General features: G+C 43.8%; 2 protein-coding genes across 2 annotated transcripts; one reads left to right on the forward strand and one right to left on the reverse strand.

Moving 5' to 3' along the window:
- Positions 1-338: 338 nt before the first annotated feature.
- Positions 339-11897, forward strand: ARMC10 (armadillo repeat containing 10). The gene is made up of 6 exons (XM_032222193.1): positions 339-642; positions 3273-3424; positions 5834-5968; positions 6934-7110; positions 9215-9286; positions 11594-11897. The coding sequence occupies exons 1-6, from the start codon at positions 417-419 to the stop codon at positions 11849-11851; spliced, it is 1020 nt and encodes a 339-aa protein (XP_032078084.1). The 5' UTR covers positions 339-416; the 3' UTR covers positions 11852-11897.
- Positions 11898-16664: 4767 nt separating this feature from the next.
- On the reverse strand, positions 16665-23727 carry NAPEPLD (N-acyl phosphatidylethanolamine phospholipase D). The gene is made up of 4 exons (XM_032220751.1): positions 23062-23727; positions 21140-21786; positions 18649-18763; positions 16665-17492 (listed from the first exon to the last, which is right to left on the reverse strand). The coding sequence occupies exons 1-4, from the start codon at positions 23494-23496 to the stop codon at positions 17364-17366; spliced, it is 1326 nt and encodes a 441-aa protein (XP_032076642.1). The 5' UTR covers positions 23497-23727; the 3' UTR covers positions 16665-17363.
- Positions 23728-24239: the final 512 nt, after the last annotated feature.

The following is a 24239-nucleotide window of genomic DNA, read 5'->3' on the forward strand; positions in this document are numbered from 1 at the left end:
CCCAACGGCCGCTCCGACTCTCCGCTGCGCCTACGCCCCCGGAACACGCGTCTCTCTCCTGCGCACGTGTGAATGCGTGCAAACTATTCCACGCCTCCGGATTGGAACCAGAGAGGTTCTTTAATTTAGGCAAAGTGGGGTGAACCCCTGATCTTTAGCCGGGGGTGGGTGGGTTTTGTTTCATCCATGGGGAAGGGTCTCAAAAAAAAAATTCCCCTTCCTCCGCGGTGGGCAAAACACTCGGGCAGCCCCAGCGCGGATCGTCACTCGGGATCCACCCAGGGGGATCCCCGGGATCCACCTCCCGGGAGGCGGAGACCGCCTGACCCGCGTTCAGCGGAAGGAGTCGCTTCCCCACGTGCTCTAAGCCTTCCCGTCCTTTTTCTTTCCGGAAAAGACGCGCGTCCTGCTTTGCCATGAAGGAAGCGGGCGGTTGGACGTTGCGGGGAGGGTTGGTGGGCTTGGCGGCGGCGGCGGGGGTCGCCTACGGCCTTTACCGGGCGGCTTCCCGGAGGAGCGGAGGAGCCTCCCCGGGGCCGAGGGATTTGGAAGGAGAGCCGGGTCTCCACGGTGGGGGAGAAGCCTCGGGGTCTGCCGGGTTGCCTAGCCCCCTCCCGGCACCTTTGGGGGGCTTCCCGCAAGGTCAGATTTCCCCTTCCTTATTTTCTTCCACGTGTTTCTTCTCCCCCCCCTTCAAAGAACACGTGTTTTACCTTTGTATTCTTCGGGGGGGGGGGGGCGCTCAGCTGCACAGAGAGTCCTCGACTTATGACCATAATGGAGCCCAACTTTTCTGGGGCTCAGTTGGTTAACAGTCCTGTTGTTTGTTTGTTTACTTACTTGTTTGTTTTATTTGTTTTCCCGTGTACAAGATGAACAGGGATAAGAATACACGTGAATAAGAACAGAGGGAATGGGGACAGTAGGACAGGGAGGGTAGGCAGGCTGGTGTGATTTTTTTTTTATTAAAGTTTTTTCTATTTTTCCATTTTCATAACATAATCACATGTATACCATTACATAGCCAACATCATATTGTATTATTAAATGTTTGCATCAATTCATCTTACCATCAGCTCCCCAAAACCAATTATTGGCTCTTCTGCTCTCCATCCACCCTATTTGTATTCTGTCCATCCCTTTCTTCTCCCTCTCTCCTCTCCCTCCCTACCTCCTTTCTTCCCTCTGTCGTCCTTCTCTTCTCTACTTCCCCTTCCTCTCTCCTTCTCCCTCTCTCCTCCCCCTCCCTACCTCCTTTTTTCCCTCTGTCATCCTTCTCTTCTCTACTTCCCCTTCCTCTCTCATTCTTCCTCTCTCCTCCCTCTCCCTACCTCCTTTCTTCCCTCTGTCATCCTTCTCTTCTCTACTTCCCCTTCCTCTCTCCTTCTCCCTCTCTCCTCCCCCCTTCTCCCTCCTTTCTTACCTCTGTCGTCCTTCTTTTCTCTACTTCCCCTTCCTCTCTCCTTCTCTGTCTCTCCTTTCCCTCCCTACCTCCTTTCTTCCCTCTGTCATCCTTCTCTTCTCTACTTCCCCTTCCTCTCTCCTTCTTCCTCTCTCCTCCCCCTCCCCACCTCGTTTCTTCCTTCTGTCGTCCTTCTCCTTCCTCTCTCCTTCTCCCTCTCTCCTCCCCTACCTCCTTTCTTCCCTCTCTCATCCTTCTCTTCTCTACTTCCCCTTCCTCTCTCCTTCTCCGTCTCTCCTCCCCCTCCCTACCTCCTTTCTTCCCTCTGTCATCCTTCTCTTCTCTACTTCCCCTTCCTCTCTCCTTCTCCCTCTCTCCCCTCCTTCCCTACCTCCTTTCTTCCCTCTCTCATCCTTCTCTACTTCCCTTTCCTCTCTCCTTCTTCCTCTCTCCCTCCCCCCCTACCTCCTTTCTTCCCTCTGTCCTCCTTCTCTTCTCTACTTCCCCTTCCTCTCTCCTTCTCCTCTCTCTCCTTTCCACTCCTCCTTTCTCTCCTCCTCTTCCCCCCTCCGTCCCTCTCTCCTATCCCTCTCTTCTTCCCTTACCTCTCCCCTCTACTTCCCACTCTTCATCTCATTTACTTGGTGTATTTCAGCTTCTGAGCAAGCTCCTTTTTATGTTGATGGTATTTATAATTCCTCTTCAATATACATATTTAATTTTTCTCCTCCTTTTTAGTAGAAAAAAAGTGGCATAACAGAAAAGTATACATATATAGTCATTGTGCTTTTAATTCCCCCCCCCAACCTAATTTTGGTCGAGCTGTAGACCTGGTTATAATTATACAATTGTATATAATTGTATATAATTATACAGTTACAGCTATTCTCATCATTATCTTTATAGAGTTGCACATCCTTTCGTGCCCCCAATTTGTGATTCTGTCTTTTTATCACAATAGTTTTCCATTGCACGCTGGTGTGCTCATGCACACTTTACATTAACAATTGCAGTGATTCGCTTAACAACTGCAGTAAACAACTGGACACAAGGACAGTTTTTGCCGAATGCCATCGCTCTGCTAAACAACTAATTCTCACAACACTGTCAAACTATTTACTAAGACTGTATTGCTATTATTATTCTCATCCTTCCTATTACTGATCTCCCATTTCTGACTATAACCATGTTGCTATATCTTTACAACTTACATTATTTTTATTGTTTCCTGGTATGATTTGATTGCTTATTAGTATCCTATGGCTATCACTAAGTGTTGTATACTATGATACTTGATGAATGCATTTTATTTTTCTTTATGTACACTGAGAGCTTATGCACCAGAGACAAATTCCTTGTGTGTCCAATCACACTTGGCCAAGAAATATTTTTTTTCATTCTCTAAGATAATTATCTAAGATAATCAATTATCTAATTATCTAATCCAATTCAAGCATGAATTAGATAACCGATATAAGTATAAACATGATTATGAATACATGAAATGAATAAGAATACAAGGGAATATTAGGACAGGGATGGTAGACATGTTGGTGCGCTTATGCACGCCCCTTAAAGACCTCTTAGGAATGGGGTGAGGTCATACATGTGGTTATTTGTATGAAAAATAAAAAAAACTTTTTTAAAAAAGCAATTGGGTGAGGTCACAGTAGACAGTCTTAAGGTTAAAGTTTTGGGGGTTTAAGGAATTCTATTCTATTCTATGTCATAAAATGGGGCACAACTCACTTAATCCAGGTCTCACAGCCACAGCAATTGGGGGCTCAATGGTCGTAAATGGAGGATTATTTGCATTTCTGGGGAAAAAACAAAACAATCATTCGGTGTAATGTTTATTTTCTAACATTAGGGGGCAGTGATGGTTCAAAATCCTCCCATGGCGTTCTTGAAGCCCATCACATTAAGAGTCTTCTTCATCTGCTGGAGTCTACAGAGGATTCTTTGGTTCAAGAACAGATCTTGGTTACCTTGAGCAACAGCGCGGCTTTCTCCGTAAATCAAGTAAGGGCTGTTCTTTGTTTCCATGCCACCATAGAAAAAGAAGCCAATGTTGTAATACAGGGGTCTCCAAACAGGGCCACTTTAAGACTTTGTGGACTTCAACTCCCAGAATTCCTCAAGTCAGCCTTTGTGGACTTCAACTCCCAGAATTCCTCAAGTCAGCCTTTGTGGACTTCAACTCCCAGAATTCCTCAAGACAGCCTTTGTGGACTTCAACTCCCAGAATTCCTCAAGTCAGCCTTTGTGGACTTCAACTCCCAGAATTCCTCAAGTCAGCCTTTGTGGACTTCAACTCCCAGAATTCCTCAAGTCAGCTTTTGTGGACTTCAACTCCCAGAATTCCTCAAGTCAGCCTTTGTGGACTTCAACTTCCAGAATTCCTCAAGTCAGCCTTTGTGGACTTCAACTCCCAGAATTCATCAAGTCAGACTTTGTGGACTTCATCTCCCAGAATTCCTCAAGTCAGCCTTTGTGGAATTCAACTCCCAGAATTCCTCAAGTCAGCCTTTGTGGACTTCAACTCCCAGAATTCCTCAAGACAGCCTTTGTGGACTTCAACTCCCAGAATTCCTCAAGTCAGCCTTTGTGGAATTCAACTCTCAGAATTCCTCAAGACAGCCTTTGTGGACTTCAACTCCCAGAATTCCTCAAGTCAGCCTTTGTGGACTTCAACTCCCAGAATTCATCAAGTCAGACTTTGTGGACTTCATCTCCCAGAATTCCTCAAGTCAGCCTTTGTGGACTTCAACTCCCAGAATTCCTCAAGTCAGCTTTTGTGGATTTCAACTCCCAGAATTCATCAAGTCAGCCTTTGTGGACTTCAACTCCCAGAATTCCTCAAGTCAGCCTTTGTGGACTTCAACTCCCAGAATTCCTCAAGTCAGCCTTTGTGGACTTCAACTCCCAGAATTCCTCAAGTCAGCTTTTGTGGATTTCAACTCCCAGAATTCATCAAGTCAGCCTTTGTGGACTTCAACTCCCAGAATTCCTCAAGTCAGCCTTTGTGGACTTCAACTCCCAGAATTCCTCAAGTCAGCCTTTGTGGACTTCAACTCCCAGAATTCCTCAAGTCAGCCTTTGTGGACTTCAACTCCCAGAATTCCTCAGCCAGGCTGGCTGGGGAATTCTGGGGCTTGAAGTCCACAAAGTCTTAAAAGTTGCAAAGTTTCGGAGACCCCTGTTATAACAGAACAAAAAATAATAGATATAATTTTTTTTTAAAAAAATGTTCCTCTTTAATCAATTCCTAAAAATGAATGGGATTTAAGACCATATCCAATCATTTTAATAAATTTTTTTTTTAAAAAAAGGAGAAGCAATGCAAACGTCACAGTAGGCTGAAAATACTCAGTTAAAAACTGGAGTCGTGGTTTTTGAAAAGAATAGTAGTTTTTTGATACGGTGGTACCTTAAGTGCTCAACTGCTTTGAAACTCATTGAATTTGGTACTCAGCGCATTTTGATCTGAAAATGTCCCGATACTCAGCGTTTGTTTGGTACTTAACTCACAAGCTAGAATTTGTCAATGTCCCCTGCCTTGTGACTCACTATGTTATACTTATGGGAAAAATTTGTTTGGTACTCATTGTGCCTCCCCCAACAAATTACCGTAATGAGAAGTATCAAGGTACAAATTCATGACGTACAGCAAATTGTTTCTGTACAATATTTCTTCTGTTTCACCTGCTAAGGAGATGCTAGCCACATGTTCCACCTCAATGCAGGTGTATAAATGGGTTAATTATTCTGATTCTTTTTCATTTTGACTCTCATGTGTTTGTGCATGTTCAAGTGGGAAATGGGTGTTATTGGCTTAAGGCTCTCTTGGTTTTCTAAGCCTTCCCCAGTTGCAAAAGATGTCAACAAAATTATTTGGTGACATCCTACTATCAGCAGCCATGATTCTTCAGTCCCAAAGTCAAAACACATTGATTTTTCTGTTGTAGAAGGAATGAATTTATATGTGACAGCATTACTAGGAATCAAGAAATAAGAGCCTATCGCAGCAGCGGGGAAAATACTGTAAATAATTTTCAGCATTAACAGAAAGCAATTTCACAATCGATAGTACAACTCACAGTCCGGTAGCTCGAATCCTCCCTTGTTTTTACTGTCTTGCAACATTTTTAATTAATTATCGGAATTACTTGAAAATAGGGTATCCATTTTAGTTTGTGAATATCTTTTTCCAGGTGACCGTATGATCATGGCTGTGTGATTTACCTCCTTTGCATTATTAATTTTTAAACTTTATTTTCCAATAAATCGGCTATTAAGAACAATTGGGTTTTTTTTTTTATAGATGATAGATAATTTGGGCGAATTCCCCTCCATGAAATGAGTTTTTTTGGACTTAAGATGGAATTAAGATGGTTATATGTGATATTTTCCTATTTGTTTAATTTGTAGAATATCATTCGAAATTTAGGTGGCCTCTCTCTGATTGGACAAATGCTTTCCGTTCCCGTCACCGATGTTAAACAGAAAGCACTTAATGCCCTCAATAACTTGAGTATGAATACTAAAAATCAGGAGGAACTGAAGGTGAGTTTAAAATAACACTGTATAATGAAAACGGATATGAACAAAGTTTCTGAAGAACTTAATGCAGCGGGAGTGCTGGTTTTATTCATAGGTATGATATAGATCAGTTGAATATTATATAGCATAGTCATTTTTTAAAAATAAATTATTTAAATTACTTAATTATTTAAAAGTAAAGTGCCTTTCAGGTTACAACACTTAGGAGCAGGAGTGGTTTTCACTTACTTTCCCTACCGGTTCTCAAATGTGTGTGCGCGCATGTGCTCTATTCGCTCGTACACGCCCCATCCGTGCATGCACCTGGCCTTCCGTCCCTAAACGGGACAAAATAGAACAAGGTCGGGTGGGTTAGCCCACCTGCGATTTCCGCTATCGGTTCACTACTCCCGTGATGGCGAACCATCATGCGGGCATGCGAGCCGTTGCCCAGCTCAGCTGCACCGCGCATGTGCACGCACCTCCCACCGGCTAGCTGATTTTCAGGTCTCTGTAGCGCTTGGGGGAGAAGTGCGTCCATGTGCTAAGCCCAAAATGGGCTGGGAGGAGTGGCTTCTCCCCCGTGCCCCATTTTTGGGCCCAGGAGGCTTCAGGGAGGCCCTCTAGGCCCAAAACGGGACACAAAAGGGGGGGTCGTGTGCACATGCGCGGGGGGCGTGTCACACGCGCATTGCATTATGAGTGCAGATGCACGCAAGCTTTCGGCACGTGAGGACAAAAAGGTTAGCCATCACTGGACTACTCCTTTGAGTTGTTCTGTGCTCTGGCTGGCGTCGGCTTTGAGGTTGTCCGTCCGCCATGTTCTTTGGCGGCCTGGTTTCCACTTACCACGAACTCTTCCCAACACAATTGCTCTTTCCCGTGAACTGCTCCCACATTGACAGTACCCAAAGTAAATGAGATCTCTGTGGCTTTGTAGTAACGTATTGGCAAAAGTGTTTTTTGTGTTTATGTTTTATCCCTCTTAGAACTACATTACCAAAGTGTGCGAGGAAGTTGACGCCTCTCCTGTAAACTCCGAATTGCAGTTAGCCGGCCTTCGGTTTTTAACCAACATATCCGTGACAAATGACTATCATTCCATGATGACTAGCTTCGTACCCAATTTTCTGCACTTGCTGTTTGACGGAAATGAAAGGACTCAGGTACAATAGTCCCCTGTTTTATCATTAAATAGAAGAAGGAAACATTCAGTATTTAGCCTTTTAGGTTAATACTTTAATCTAATAACTACCGTATTTTTCGGAGTATAAGACGCACCTTTTTCCCTCAAAAAAGAGGGTGAAAATCTGGGTGCGTCTTATACACTGAATACAGCATTTTTTTGCCTCCCGGATCCCTGCCCCTTCACCAAAATGGCCATGCAGAGCCTTTAGGAGGCTTTCAGAGGGCTCCTGGGGGCTGGGGAGGGCAGCATTGAGTGAAAAACAGGCGGTTTTTTTGCTCGTTTTTGCGCCCTACCACCACAGGAACACTCTATAAGCCTCCTAAAGGCTATCCATGCCCTTTTTTGACAAAATGAAGAGCCCGTTTTCACAAAATGGGCCATTTTTTGCTCATTTTTGACACCCCCCCCCCCGGAGTACTCTACAAGCCTTCTAAAGGCTATTCATTCCCTTTTTTTAAAAACGGGCCCGTTTTCGCAAAAAATGGGTCATTTTTGGGAGGTTTGCAGAGTGCAAAAACTTTTTTTTTTAATTTGCCTCTTCGAAACCTTGCTGCGTCTTATACTCCAGTGCGTCTTATACTCTGAAAAATACGGTAACTAAATTATCTTAACCTAATTAATTGCTCTGAAACTAAATATAGGTAGTTGCTTTACTTACAGTCCCAACTGAGCCCCAAATTTCTGTTGCTAAGCGAGATGTTTTAGTAAGTATGCAATTCTTAAAATTAGTAACCTTGTTGTTAAGTGAATCTGGTTTCCCCATTGACTTTGCTTGTCAGAAGGTCGCAAAAGGGGACCACCAGGACACTGCGACAGTGCAATCAACATTTGGTCACATGACTATGGGGATGCTGTGGTCATAAATGTGAAAAATGGCCATAAGTCACTTTTTTCAGTAACTTTGAACGGACACTAAGTGAATTATTTGTAAGACAAGGTTTTTTTTCCAAAATAAGTGTCAAAAATGAGAGTGGAGTTTTAACTATTTGACTTTTCCAAACGTAAATAAAATCTTCGTCAAATATAAACTGGCAAATATAAATGTAAAGATGAATATAGGTCGTCCTTGACTTACGACCTACAATTGTACGGCCTAATTTTTTTTTTCTGGCTGAGCAGGACAGTTGTTAAGCGAGTTTTGCTCCATTTTACGACCTTTCTTGCTGCAGTTGTTAAGTGAATCGCTGCAGTTGTTAAGTTGCACTGCAGACGTCATAAATACGAATCAGATGCACGAAAGTCATCTGATGACTTTCAGTCATCGCATCACTGCGAGGTGGCACAGTGGTTAGGGTGCAGTACTGCAGGCCACTTCAGCTGACTGTTATCTGCAGTTTCAGCGGTTCAAATCTCACCGGCTCAAGGTTGACTCAGCCTTCCATCCTTCCGAGGTGGGTGAAATGAGGACCCAGACTGTGGGGGCGATATGCTGACTCTGTAAACCGCTTAGGGAGGGCTGAAAGCCCTATGAAGCGGTATATAAGTCTAACCGCTATTGCTATTGCTAAGTCTTTTTGTAACCAACTAATACACACTTTCTGCAGCATGTAAAGAAGGATTGTGATTGTTTTAAATAAAATAAAATAAATAAATAAATAAATACGAATCAGTGGCCAAGCATCTGAATTTTGATCCCATGAGCATCAGGATACTGCAAATGGTTGTAAGTGTGAAAAAGCGATATGGTAACTTTGACCGGTCATTAAGTGGACTGTTGTAAGTCAAGGCCCAGGCAAGCCATGTTCTAAACTATCTATTACCTTTAAATCCTACCTGGCCAGGTAAATGTACTTCTATCTCATATTAATTTGTTAGACGAAGCAATAGCAATAGCAGTTAGACCTATATACCGCTTCATAAGGCTTTCAGCTCTCTCTAAGCGGTTTACAGAGTCAGCATATCGCCCCCACAGTCTGGGTCCTCATTTTACCCACCTTGGAAGGATGGAAGGCTGAGTCAACCTTGAGCTGGTGAGATTTGAGCAGCCGAACTGCAGAACTGCAGTCAGCTGAAGTAGCCTGCAGTGCTGCATTTAACCACTGTGCCACCTCGGCTCAGAAGAACCCTTTTCAATGTTACAGGTTCAAGTCCTGAAAGTACTTGTGAACTTATCGGCAAACCCAGCAATGGCGGATCAGCTACTTAATTCACAGGTAAAGCAGCTTTTATCCTTTGCTCCTCCTTGTTTGGCTGTTTCCTTCACTCGTTCATTTATTTCATTTCTTATATTGTGAATTCCTTCTAATTTTGAGGGGAAACGTTTGTCCCTTCATTGCATAGCCACTGAAACCTGTGTGCACCTATATCGTTGAAAGCTTTATTGATGGTGCTTGTCGATTTTAAAGGCATAAACTTTTTAAAAAAGCAATAATATTTGTTTACAAATAATTGCTGAAGTTATTTAAGCGACATTAGCATTTTGGGTTTGAAATGGAACAGAGGTTATCCAGGAAACTGCATTCTATCTATAGAATCTATCTTATCTATCTATCTATCTATCTATCTATCTATCTATCTATCTATCTATCTATCTATCTATCTGTCATCTATCTATCTCTATCTATCTATCATCTATCTATCATCTATCTATCTATGTATATCTATCTATCATCTATCTATCATCTGTCTATCATCCATCCATCTATCTATCTATCTATCTATCTATCTATCTATCTATCTATCTATCTATCTATCTATCTATCTATCTATATCATCTATCTATCTATCATCTATCTCTATCTATCATCTATCTATCTATCTATCTATCTATCTATCTATCTATCTATCTATCTATATCATCTATCTATCTATCATCTATCTCTATCTATCATCTATCTATCTATCTATCTATCTATCTATCTATCTATCTATCTATCTATCTATCTATCTATCTATCTGTCATCTATCTATCTCTATCTATCTATCATCTATCTATCATCTATCTATCTATGTATATCTATCTATCATCTATCTATCATCTGTCTATCATCTATCTATCTATCTATCTATCTATCTATCTATCTATCTATCTATCTATCTATCTATATCATCTATCTATCTATCATCTATCTCTATCTATCATCTATCTATCTATCTATCTATCTATCTATCTATCTATCTATCTATCTATCTATCTATATCATCTATCTATCTATCATCTATCTCTATCTATCATCTATCTATCTATCTATCTATCTATCTATCTATCTATCTATCTATCTATCTATCTATCTATCTATCTATCTATCTATCTATCTATCTATCTATTGTATAAACCAATGGATTTTTCAGAAATTATGTTCCCTGATATGATTCAACATATACATTAGTGGCCAAAATTGTGGAAACCTTTTGGGAACAGTGTATTTTTGAGGTTTGATGGCTAATAACCACTTTTTTTTGGGGGGGGGGGGGAGTTTCATGATAATTATATTCCACTGCTGGAATAGTCTGGGAATAGCCCAGACCTTAAGCCAACTGAAAATCTATAGAGCCAACTAAAGAAACCTGTTAGTCAGAAGCGACCCAGCAATAAAACCCAGTTAACAGAAGCAATAATTCAATCTTGGTTCACATTAGAACAGCTGCAGAACTAAAACACTTGGTTCACTCCATGGGAAGATGTTGTAAGGCCGTAATTCATGCTAAAGGTTACCCAACTAAGTATTAACTGACACGGTGATACCGTATTTTTCGGAGTATAAGATGCACCAGAGTATAAGACTCACCAATATTTTGAAGAGGCAAATAAAAAAAATATTTTTGCACTCTGCAGACCTCCCAAAAACAGCCGGTTTTTGGTGAAAACGGGCCCGTTTTTTGTCAAAAAAAAGGCATAGATAGCCTTTAGGAGGCTTATAGAGTGCTCCTAGGGGGCAAAATTGAGCAAAAAATGGCCCACTCATTTCTGCCCTCCACAGCCCCCAGGAGCACTCTGCAAGGCTCCTAAAGGTTATGCACGGCCATTTTGGTGAAGGGGGCGGGGTTTCGGGAGGCCAAAAATGCTGTACTCAGTGTATAAAATGCACCAAGATTTTCAGCCTCTTTTTTGAGGGAAAAAGGTGCGTCTTATACTCCGAAAAATACGATAACATAGTTAATGTTATAAATAACAAACTTATTTGTATATCTCATTTCACTTTTCTTCTTTATAACTGCTATTCTAATAAAAAATCTTTCATAAAAGTTATTGCATTACATTCTTGATTAAATTATCTTTCCATTAATATATAATTGTATGGTACTACTCCCAAAAAAGTGGTGTTATATACACTTTTCCCAAAAGGTTTCCATAATTTTGGCCACTGCTGTAACCTGCTATTAAGTCATTGGGATCGTTCAAAGCAATGCATTACTCTTTGTTAAATAAGTAAATTCACGTGAATCAATAAATTCACGCTGTTTCTTTAAACTTAAACTAAAAATGAACACGGTTTACATTTTTTTCCATGTCTTTCCAGGCGCCTCTTCTCCTATCTCTGTTTGACAGCTGCATAAACAAAGATATTTTGCTCAGAGTTCTTGTGTTCGCCACGAACTTGACAAAGTCCATGAGACACATCAAGGATTCTGCTAGCCAGAATCGGTACAATGAAGAGTCAATATTTTCTACTCTTTCCGACAATTCTCTCTATACTCAAAAACTGGCATCTCTGTTGCATCATTACGATGCAGAGGTTAAAGAGCAAGTTGCAAAACTAATAATGCAGCAGTGCTGAGCTCAAGACATCCGTCTCAAATCATTCCATCTTCAAAATCCTGAATGGCATAAAAGATATATCAGTGACGACCTCCGGTCGCTATTTTATTGGCCTGCGTAAAATTTCCTGGAGGGACACGGTGGCTCAGTGGTTAAGATGCTGAGCTTGTCGATCAGAAAGGCCAGCAGTTCTGCCGTTCAAATCCCTAGCGCCGCGTAACGGAGGGAGCTCCCGTTACTTTTCCCAGCTTCTGCCAACCTCTAGCAGTTCGAAAGCACGTAAAAAATGCAAGTAGAAAAATAGGAACCACCTTTGGTGGGAAGGTAACAGCGTTCTGTGCACCTTCTGCATTTAGTCATGCCAGCCACATGACCACGAAGACGTTTTTGGACAGCACTGGCTCTTCGGCTTTGAAACGGAGATGAGCACCGCCCCCTAGAGTTGGGAACGACTAGCACGTACACTATGTGTGAGGGGAACCTTTACTTTTACCTAAAGTTTCCTCATTTTTAACTAGAGAACTATTAGCAATCCTGGACATTCCCTTCTGCCTCTATGATATTGCCCCCATCTCTGGAAATAAAGAGAAGGTCCATGGACTCTGAAATAATTTGAAACTTCAGGACAATGTCTGGAGGTTTGTTCTCCAAGCTTGTGGTTTGGTTTCCGAATGTTTCATTACCAGATTAGGTAACATTTTTAGCAAAATTTGGGGAATTATTTCTATATCTTCCTCTAGCCACTGCTGTGGCCCGCCAGCAGAGGTAGTGGCAAACTCAGACAGAGAGGAGGTTGGGGAGGAACCTGGGCCAGTCCTGGAATCTGGGGAAGGCTCTGATGAGGGAGGCAGAGATGGGGCCAGAGCCGTATGCCAGTTATCAGCTGCCTTTAGAGTCGGAGATTAGTGGGGCAGAAGAACAGCTGGAGCCTGTTCCCGATGTGCGCATGCACAGAGCTGCAAGTAGAAGGGAACAGTTAAGGAACAAGGGCCGATTCGGGAGTAAAGCACAGGTGAATGGTGAATGGCCCCTCCCAGAGGGAATAAAGAGGAGCGAAGGGAGTGGAGTTTGCAGGAGACAATTAGTCCGCTTAATTAACGTGAAGATTTGTTCGTGACTCTCAGAGACTCCTTGCTAAGTATTTTCTTGTATAGCGCTGCGTTTGGAAGATATCGGCCTGGCAGCTCTCCAAGGTCTGTGGTTGTAAATTCACCCTTGAAAGACTTTGCTGGATTTGAATAAGAGGGATTCGTATTAGCTTAATAAAAAAAGGGGTTTGGTCGGGACAAGGAGTCTGCCTCAGGATTTTATGAAGCCTAAATCAGGACAGTCACATCTACCCAACCCATGAGAGCGGAGAGGCAGGGAATGTGAGGGGTCGCTTCTCCAAGGAGGACCATTCTGTGGATCTTCTCCGTGGTGACTTTCTCTCTCCTCTGTCGAACGTCGTCCCTGCAAAAATAAGATTGGCCCTCACTTTTGACACCAAGACCTGGGTTTTGCCAATAGGCCTGAGTGGGATGGAGCCCATCAAATAGTTCATTTGATTGTTGTCACCAGGCTGAGGGGTGAGATTATTACTTTATCGTTTTTGCAATGGGTTTTTAGCCTTGAAAGTTGCAAATAGCCTTGGTAAAAGCACACTTGGAAAACTGCATCCTGTTTTGGTCGCAGCGATGTAAAAAAAAGATGTTGAGACTCTGGAAAGAGTGCAGAGAAGAGCAACCAAGATGATTAGGGGACTGGAGGCTAAAACATGAACTGGGTATGTCTAGTTTAATGAAAAGAAGGACTAGGGGAGACATGATAGCAGTGGTCCAATATCTCAGGGGTTGCCACAAAGAAGAGGGAGTCAAGCTATTCTCCAAAGCACCTGAAGGCAGGACAAGAAGCAACAGATGGAAACTATAATTTTTTGGTGCCGAAAAGATTCGCCATCACTGGTATAGGGTTTCCTGCCTAAGCAGGGGGGTTGACTAGAAGACCTCCAAGGTCCCTTTCAGCTCTCTCATTCTGTCCGTTCAAGTCATCCGGAATCACTTAAAAGTAAGTTGAGTAAGTACATTTGTTTATTTTGAAATAAATATGTAGCCTGAACTTCTAAAGCGTATGGCAAGTTGGAAAGATGGAGGGAATAAAACCCCAGTTGTTATTCCACGATATCAACAGGAATGGCGTTATAAGAACTCCAAGAAGAGACTACAGTATGTTCTTGATTCGAATCACATATCCCTCTTGGCTGTCCTCCCAAATTTCATGCTTCAAGAGAAGAATGAATGGATCATTCAGTTATTTAGGCTTGCAGGGAGGGGGATGGTAATTTCCATGAGATGTGAAATGCTTGCCCTATGCCAAAATACTTTCATTTTTTTACTTGCAAATGTACCGTATTTTTCAGAGTATAAGACGCACCAAGATTTTGAAGAGGCAAATTTTTTTAAAGAAAAAAGTTTTTGCACTCTGCAGACCTTCCAAAAATGGCCCGTTTTTCACAAAAAATGCCCCCCCCTTTTTTAAAGGGGCATGATAGCATTTAGGCTTCTAGAGTGCTCCTGGGGGGTGCCCCCCCAAATGAGCAAAAAACTGCCAATTTTTTGTGAAAATGGGTCCGTTTTTTGTCAAAAAGGCATGCATAGCCTTTAGGAGGCTTATGGAGTGCTCCTGGAAGTTGGGGAGGGGAAATTCACCACAAAACGGCCCATTTTTCGTTCATTTCTGCCCTCCCCAGCACCCAGGAGCACTCTGAAAGCCTCCTAAAGGCTATGCACAGCCATTTTGGTGAAGGGGGCGGAGTTTCGGGAGGCAAAAAATGCTGTATTCCGTGTATAAGACGCACCCAGATTTTCAGCCTCTTTTTTGATGGAAAACGGTGCGTCTTATACTCCGAAAAATACAATATGTCCTTTTTGTTCAGGGGCTCCTAATGATATGCCATATAAGATGCTCCGAAGTATAAGACGCACCTAGCTTTTGGGAAGGAAAACAAGGGGGGGGGAAATCTGCCTCTCCCTCCCAGTAATTCGCCTCCTTGCAGCAAACAGCAAACAGCACAGACGATATACACTGTGGTGTATTTCTGTTCATGTCTGCTTGACTCATAGAAATAGCAAAGAATTGGAGAAATGTACATTATGGCAGTATATTAATGCCAGAAAGCTTTCTTAAATGTAGTCACACTAACTCCTCCCAATTATTTAAATAGGTCTACTCCAAACACGACTAAGTCAGGATCTAACTCAGCTGCCTTATCTTAATACTGCAAGACTAAGCTTCTACAGATGCTGTTAAAATTGATGTGGCTTTCTGGAAGTATACATTATTCTCTGCTGTTTAAAAGAAGATATAGTAGCACTGGGCCTCTTCAGATCAAGCATTGAAAAAGCTTCATTTTGTTGAGTTGTCTAGAACAATAATAAAGCAGTCTTTAAAAAATAATAATTTGAACATTCTATAGGCATTTATAGTTATTGACTTACCTCCTTGCAGCAAACAGCAAACAGCCTGTTTCAGTTCAGCCTGATTAGCGCAAGGAAAAAAATGCCTACTTGCAGCAAACAGTAAACAGCCCGTTTCAATTTCAGCACGGGCCTCTTGATGATCAGCTGGTTCAGGCTGCAGGGATTGCAGCCTGAAACAGCTGATGTTCGGGAGGCTGATCCAACCGACAATCAGCTGCTTGTGCTAATCAGGCCGTGTTGAAGCTGAAACTGGCTGTTTGCTGCCAGGAGGGAAATTGCTGGGAGGCAGAGGCCAAAGGGTGGGGGTGGGCAGGTCTACATTTGGTGTATAAGACGCACCCAAATTCTCACCCTCTTTTAGGGGGGAAAGGTGGGTCTTATACTCTGAAAAATATGGTACCCACTCCTGTTTTCCACTCCATAACAACCCTTCTTCGGAGTAGTTTGTGACGGTCTCAAACTCACTCAATAAACTTCATAAAGCATTAAATTATACGGTTGGAAGGGACTTTGGAGGTCTTCTAGTCCAGCCCCTGCTAAAGCAGGAAATTGTGCATCATTTCAGACAAATGGGTCAATAGGTTCTTGAAAATCTCCAGTTATGGAGCACCCACAACTTCTGAAAGGCAAACCTTTCCGTGGATTAATTGTTCTCACCGTTAGGAAATTTCTCCTTGGTTCTAGGTTGGATCTCACTTGAATGATCTTCCACCCATTACAGGTTGTCTTTGAGTTACGACCACAATTTACTCATAAGAGTAAATGGTCAAAAGCCACTTTTTTCAGAGCTGTCATAACTTCGGCCACTAGCCAAATTTTTGTGCTACCTGTAGTGGCTTCAAACTTGTATTTTCCCTATAGTAACCTGTTCTGACCCCCCTCGTCCCACACCAACGCACACTCCGAGCCAAAGATAAGTTACGGCATTTAATTAACAGACAGACAGGTCCTTGGCAGCAAACTGGCACAGACAAGCTTGGGTAGCAATCCAGCACAGATGAGCCATGGCAGCAATCCAGCCTGCCAAGTTCACAATAATGATCTCCAACATTCGTTCCTGCATTGACTTCTGCAAGAGGGGCGTGTGCACTAGCTGTCTTTTTATAGTCTGGAGAGGAGCCTAATGACCACCAGCTGAGTGCAATTACCTCCTGTAACTGCGCAACTGTTCCTGATGCCTATTAGCTCTTCGGTGCCGAGCATCCAGGAACAACTCACTGCTGGTATCCGGCTCACTCTCCCTTGTCTCCTCCCCACTGGTCCAAGGCTCAGGTGCCTCCTGATGGCCAACCAGCCTCTCTGCGCCCTGCTCGGAGTCGGAACCCTGTCCAGGGTCCTCCACATCCTCCAGAGCTGACTCAGAGGGCCCCTCGCTGTCGGAGGCAGCTCCAATGGCTCCTGCTGGGCCACAACAGTAACCACTCTCTCAGGTGACAGCCTGAAAAAAACAAAGATTATGATAAATTGGCCCCACCATTTTTCATCCCCAACAGAGAATTAAAAACTCAGAGCTCGGTTTCTAGTCCAACACCTTAAGTACTTTCCCAAAACAATCTAGTTATGAACAACGACAACATGATAATACTTTGGGGCAAGAATTTATTGGCAAAGGAGCAGGTTCACACAAGGATATTTGGTCACGTTTTTAATGCAGAGCAAATGCATCAATCATCAGTAATTTCAGCTTTGTAAGGAATCTGTGCGTCATATTCTTAAAAATTACTGGTTTTGGACATCACAAGCACCATAAGGAAAGAAGCACCAACAAAATGGAGCAGAGTAAAGATTTTTGGAAGCAACGGGTGCTTTCTTAACATTTCTTACGTGCCAGTCATATCCTCAAAACAATAGAAGGCTATTGTTCCAGAGCAAACTTAAACAATTGTACAAAGGTTTATTTCATAGAAGAATCCTTGTTTACTTAAAGTTATTTGTAGCTTGATTAATGCTCTCCATGGTTAATTCATTCATCAAAAATCATGTTGCAAAGTCGATAGGCAAGGGTTTTTTTTTTTTAAGAGGTAGTTACAATTAAACGCGTTAGGTATGGTTAATAAGACGTTTTTTCTGCTTCTATTCAATTCCGTCATCGTTAATCTTTAAATCTCGTGATTCTCCCTGGTTCAAAACAAAGAAATCTTCCGTTTGCAAGCCGTATCTCTCAAGCGCTTCCTTCAGTTTGACAGGTGGGTCTAAGTAGTACTGGGAAGAAAAACAGGAAATGCCAGATTAGACATAAATTAAGTTCTGTGTCGGGTACAGTAGCTATGAACTTGAAATTAAATGTCTCTGGAGATTTTCAGTCATCCAGGTCATGATTGCCCCAAAGGTGCTTTTTCAAGACACAACTGCATTTTCTGGATTTTCTTTGAAGATGCTTCGCTTCCCATCCAAGCAGCTTCTTCAGCTCTGACTGGATGGTGGGGAAGGTTCAACGACAAATGTGCGCACGACAAAAGCGCGGCGAAAAAAGCACGGCGAGAAAACCGCCATGTTGAAATCGCGCCCACAACAGCGCACCAACAGCGCGCCGACAAAAGCGCACCATCAACCATCTGGAGAACCAGTGGCGGAAATTTTGAGTACTTTTGAGAAATACCACCTCTGATTGGTCCCTCCCCCATCTATTCTCTGCCTCTTGAGTCCCAACTGATCGGGAGGGAATGGAGATTTTACAGTATCCTTCCCCTGGAATGGGGTGAGAATCAATGGTGGGATTCAAATTTTTTTACTGCCGGTTCTATGGGCATGGCTTGGTGGGCGTGGAATGGCTTGGTGGGTGTGGCTTGGCAGACATGGCAGAGGAAGGATACTGTAATAACCCTAAACATAACCCTAAACCTAACCCCTGAACCTAACCCTAACTCTAACCCTTACCTTAACCCTAATCGCGCTTTTGTCGGTGTGCTGTTGTCGGCACGCTGTTGTGGGCGCGATTTTGACGTCACGGTTTTCTCACTACAATTTTGTCGGTGCGCTTTTGTCGTGCGCGCATTTGTCGGGTCACGGGTGGGGAAAGGAATACTTTGCAGGCAGCTGGTCATTTGCATCCTTTGAGAGAGTCGTCGAGGCCACTTGGAGGTTTATCTGTCTCCTCAGGGTCTCCTGAGTTGTGCAAATGGATGTGGAGCCTTCTTGGAACTGCTGAAAGGATTGTGCTGTGAAGCCTCGGGAGGGCGAAAAACCGCCCAGCGCACAAACCGGAAGTTCGGGGAACTTCCTGAAGCCTGGGTAGGGCGAAAAACAGCCCAACGGAACCCACCGGGAGTTTGGGAATGACAAAAGGATTAGCCATCACTGTTCTATATCCTTCCACTTTAAAGTTCTGCAAGCAGCACAACTTGTGAGTTATACATACCTCGTTGGCTAAAGCAAAAGTTCCCCAATGAATCCCGATGGACTTCTTGGCTCGTACATCAATGTGGATTCTCACTGCTTCTTCAGGGTTCACATGCTGGCATTTGATAAACCACCTACTCTCCACCCAAAACAAAATAAAAAAAAAATACATAATTTCCTTGACAATTTTGTTTTTCTAAACTGTATTTTTTTCCACAATCGGTGCTTGAATTACAACGTTTATTTTCTGGCCAACATAAATCTCCCAGGTATCCCTTTTCATTTTGCATTTTCCTGGCTACTTCCACACGGCTAAGAATAGTTGCCTATTCATGTGTTAAGACGCCTCTCAGCTACCTGTAAATTTTTGCAAAACACCCCATAGATTACACCTAGTTCCTTTCTCTTGTCTTGCTCTCACCACTCCCTTGTTCGTTGTTAAGTAGCCGTACCCTCTTGCCTCTCTTTGTAATTCAGCCTTGCCGCTACTCAGCACCCCCAAAATGGGTCTGGGACTGTTTGAGCTCAGATTCAGCATTTTCAATGTGTCTGCAGAAGGAAGCAGCTTTTGATTGTGGGTTTTCATTGTAAGCACTTGGACGCTTTCCTATACACTAGATAGTAACTGGCTGTAAAAAGCAGGCTAAGCTGGAAAGTGGAGTTAAACAAGTCATCAGTTTGGAGTCTTTGCGTTGCCACAAAAGACTCAAGTCTAGCTCTTCCCCCCCCCCCTGTGAATTCCATTGGCCCTTATTTAGAACCAATTTAGTTTTGACTGTTAGTGGATCAGATTCCTTTGTACAAGGAATCCTCGAGTTATGATCACAATTGAGCCCAACATTTCTGTTGCTAAGTGAATCATTTGTACATTTGGACCAGTGGTGGGTTTCAAAAATTGTTCGAACCTAGTCTGTGGGTGTGGCCTCCTTTGTGGGAGTGGCTTGCCACCCATGTGACCGGATGGGAGTGGCTTGCCACTCATGTGACCGGATATGAAGATGCCGACGACACATGTCAGAACCACCTTAAATTACCTCACACACAGCCCTGGCATGCATAAGAATACGATGTAAACTTGTTTTTTAAAAGGCATCTTTGGTTTGCGTTAAAGCAACTTCAACACACGCAATGTTCTGATTGCACCACAAATGCAGTAGTCATCCTTACCTTTCACAGAGGCACTGAGTTTTATAAATATGAGCATGATAGTGTAGAATAATCATATCCAAGGACCAGTGGTGGGTTTCAAAAAATTTTGGAACCTCTTCTGTAGGTGTGGCCTGCTTTTGTGGGTCCACTGGTGGAACCTCCTCTAACCAGTTCGGTAGATTTGATGAACCAGTTCTACCGAATAGGTGCGAACTGGTTGGAACCCACCTCTGATTTGGACTATATGCATCTAAAAACGTATCAGTAGGCCGATAGTGCCAAAGGTGCTTTTTCAGGAGGAAACTGGACTTTCTTGTTTTTTCTTTGGAGACATTTCACTTCTCATTCAAGGAGCTTCTTCAGCTCTGGCAGGATGGTGGGGACTGGAAGGATTTATATTCCTTGCAGAATATAATTCCCCTTCCAAATATTTTCATTTCCCACTACTCAGGTGACTTTGAGGACACAGATAAACCTCCAAGTGGCCTCAACAACTCTCCAAAAGGATGCAAATGACCAGCTGCCTGCAAGGAATATAAATTCCTTCCATTCCCCACCATCCAGTCAGAGCTGAAAAAGGAAAACAATAGATACAAACTGAAGGTAAATCGCTCCAAACTTGATTGCAGAAAATACGACTTCAGCAACAGAGAGTGGTCAACGTCTGGAATTTTCTACCTGACTCGTTAGCGTGACCCAACAAATGCACGCACGACAAAAGCGTGCCGACAAAACCGTGGCGCTAAAATTGCGATGTCATCAACGCGCCGACAACAGAGCGCCGACAGAAGCGCGATTTAAGTTCAGGTAAGGGTTAGGGTTAGGGTTAGGTTTACAGTGCGCTTCTGTCGGTGTGCTGTTGTCGCGCTTCAGCGCTCATTTGTCGGCGCGGTTTAGAACTCGCGGTTTTGTCACCACGGTTTAGTTGGGCGCGCTTTTGTCGTTCGCCCTTTTGTCGGTGATTACATCCTCAAACCCCCACCGCTTCAATCTTAACTGTCTAGCATGGACCTCACCACGTTCCTAAGAGGTCCATAATGCGGGCGTGCATAAGCGCAGCAACTTGCCTTCCGTCCCTGTATTACCGTCCCCATTTATTTGTACTCATTTCCTTTGCTCCTGTCCACATTCATTCTTACACCTGTTATCTTGTACATGTGATGAACTAAATACATAAACAAACAAATAAAACTAAAGAGTTTTGAAGGAGAAGCAAAACATCTTCAAAGAGAAAAAAAGAGAGAGAAGTCCAGTTGCCTCCTGAAAAAGCACCTTTGGGACAACTGTGACCTAGAGGACTGAGAATCTCTACCGACTTTCAGTAGGCTGATATGTCGGCCTCCACACTTCAGCTATCGCACCTTGGTTCGTAGGCTCCGATGGGAATGGCTGCAAGATCAAATGGTCCAAACCGTTTCCCTATTTCCTCAAAGGCAACGCAATAGCCGGTATCTCCAGCGAAAAAGAACCGGTTCCGGGGACCCACAACCGACCAGCTTCCCCAAAGAACTTTGTTGTCGTCCAGGGCGGTCCGTTTGCACCAATGCTGAGCAGGAGTGAAAATGAAGGTGACGGCGTCGCGACCAGGAATGCAGTTTTCTCCCCACCAGTCCAACTCGATGACGTTCTCGCAGCCGTATTTCCGCATCCAGTCTAAAAGGCCCAGCGGCACGAACCACCTCAACTCGCTGCCAAAACGGGCGTTTAAACTCACGACGGTGGGATAATCCAGGTGGTCGTAATGGTTGTGGCTGATCAACACGGCGTCTATTTTGGGCAGTTCGCTGACGGTGCACGGGGGACCTCGGAAACGCTTAGGGCCCAGAAACTGCACCGGGGAAGCCCGCTGGCTGAAAATGGGGTCGGTAATAAACGTGACGTCATCCATTTCTACCAACACCGAGGCATGTCCAAGCCAAGTTACGCGCATACCATCTCCGGTCTTTCCAAACAATTCAGAGTTTTGGACAAAATAAGGTGTCAACACTGGGAGATTTGTGTCAAGGATCTAGCAACAGAAAAACCGAAAAGACAAAGTCAGAAAACATGTCCTATTTCCAAAGGACAAATATTATACGTCTTCAATCAATCAGAATAGAGCTGGAAGGACCTTGGAGGTCTTCTAGTCCAACCCCTTGCTCAAGCAAGAGACATTATTCCAGGGCTGTCAAACTCCCGGCCCGCATGCGTCACGCGCTGGGCATTCCCATGCTTCAATACACAGATAAAGCAGCAGAACCATCTTCTAGAAGAAGGGAAATTCTGGTTACAAACCTCCACTGCCTTCTGGCTCTATCCACTACTGGAAAAGGCTTCGGGAGTCAACCTCCAGGTAAAATCCGGAGCCGGAGTCCCGGAAGCAATTTGTGACTGTGTACAACCACGTTCTAGTAACTCCTGCGACGCAGCTGGAACCAATCGTATCGGCTCTGCCGTTCCATTGGACTATTTTAGCGACATGGAGAGGGGGGTTCTACTGCTTGGGTAACAGTCTATCCTCCCTATTAATCTACCCAGGCCCCGTGCTAGAGAGGACGCTCCAGCTTTGACTTCTTCCCAGAGCACGATACCATCGTCTTTTGAGACTGATGGATGCCAACGCAATGCAATGTATAGGTCAGCCTCTCCTACATCCTGATGTCTTTTGAGCTCTGAGCAGACTTCCCAGGAGCGTACACGTTGCAGTATGGATAGGTCAGGCCATGAACGAAGATTCTTATGGCTGGTGTTGCTTTTGGTGAGTGAACTTATTGTATATATGAATTTTCCGTTTGCTGGGCTCTTTTTTGCAAACGACTCTGCAGAAGCGTGACGCCACCGCCGCTGTTCTTGAAAATAGGGTCATCGCGGGAATTGTCGATGATTTCATCGGGGAAGATGGCTGATGCCTGAAAGTATGAGCATGATAGTGTAGAATAATCATATCCAAGGACCAGTGGTGGGTTTCAAAAATTTTTGGAACCTCTTCTGTAGGTGTGGCCTGCTTTCCGGGTCCACTGGTGAAACTTCTTCTAACCGGTTCGGTAGATTTGACGAACCGGTTCTACCAAATAGGTGCGAACTGGTAGGAACCCACCTCTGATATTTGCTAAGTACATCAACATGGGATGCTGTATTAGGATTGTTTGTCACATCCCCACTTAAATAGCTATGTCTGCTTCACCCATGAGATTATTTTTAGGTGTGCTGTTATGGTTGATAATTAAAGTCTACGTCCTCATCCATTTACCTGCACACGGTGTTCTTTGGAAATTGAGGCACAATCAACCGTGAATGCTCTTACCTGTTTGGAACAAGGGACTTGGCTGTTGTCTTTTTCTATGAAGATCCACTTCAAGAAATTTGTGAAGGTGGCGGGTTCCCAGGTTGGCCAAGGATTCATGAATCTGCCATCTTTATCTTTCTTGGACTTCGTTACATCTTCCTCCAGTCGGCCATCCAAGTGGAAGCTTTTGCTCCCCCGGGAACCTTGATGAGGAGTCTGACGTTTCCTTCCTTCTTCTTTCGAGTTGGAATTGCAAGGCTGCTCTTCGTCCATAGCATTTGGTGACGAACTAGGGAGGGAAACAAGAAATAAGTTATTTCTCTTTCTCATTCGCGACGCTGAAAGGAAGGAGGAAGGAGAACCCAGGCATATCCTAAAGACCTTCTCCCTGCTATCTGCGAAACCTTCCTCCAGGTTTCCACGCCAAGAATGTTTGAGAGCAGGTCTTAGCATGAAGAAGACATTATAATTCTTTTAACGAATTCATGACGAGAAGCGTGTTTTGGATTTTAAACAAGATCAATGTGTCCTGTTGCTGCGTTCCAGGAGGATAAGCTAAAGCTTTGGCTGAATCATAAGCTGTTTGTGAAGTTCACAATTTTATAACCAGCCGATCGAAATACAGAAGCTCCGTAGAGACACGCAGGAACCCATCTGGCGATCCAATGGATTTTTATTGGCAATAATAAGTAGAGAGTTAGGGGGGGGGGGTTGGGGGAAAAGTCCTAGAGGGAGGGAAAGGGAAATTAAGTTTCGGAAGAAATTGTCCTGTAAAATCAATTTCCTTCCACTCAGCGTTCCTTAAAAAAATGACAAAATATTCTCTTTCACATTTTAGGGAAGAGAAACTAAGTCATGATAAAACTATAACGTAGAGCTATTTTTGTATGTTAAAAGTACTACAGCATGGTGGGTTCCGGATCCCGTTCCAACTGGTACGGTTGGAACGGGCCCGGTGGCGTCCACATGGATGTGCGCAGTGCGCGTATGCGTCTTAGCACCTCCACGAGCCCCTGTGATGCTCCAGCTGCTCAGCGGAGCGTCGCACAGGCACTGTACACGCCGTGCACGGAAGCTCTGAAGACTTAAAAGACCGGTAAGGAGCTTGGGCGGGCGAGTGGGCCCTCTGGAGCACCGTACCGGAACGGTATCCGGTGCTCTGGGCAGGCTCCGGTACGCCTGTACTGGGGTGTACC

Source organism: Thamnophis elegans, chromosome 7 (genome assembly GCF_009769535.1).
Source record: "Thamnophis elegans isolate rThaEle1 chromosome 7, rThaEle1.pri, whole genome shotgun sequence".
Lineage (NCBI taxonomy): Eukaryota > Metazoa > Chordata > Lepidosauria > Squamata > Colubridae > Thamnophis > Thamnophis elegans.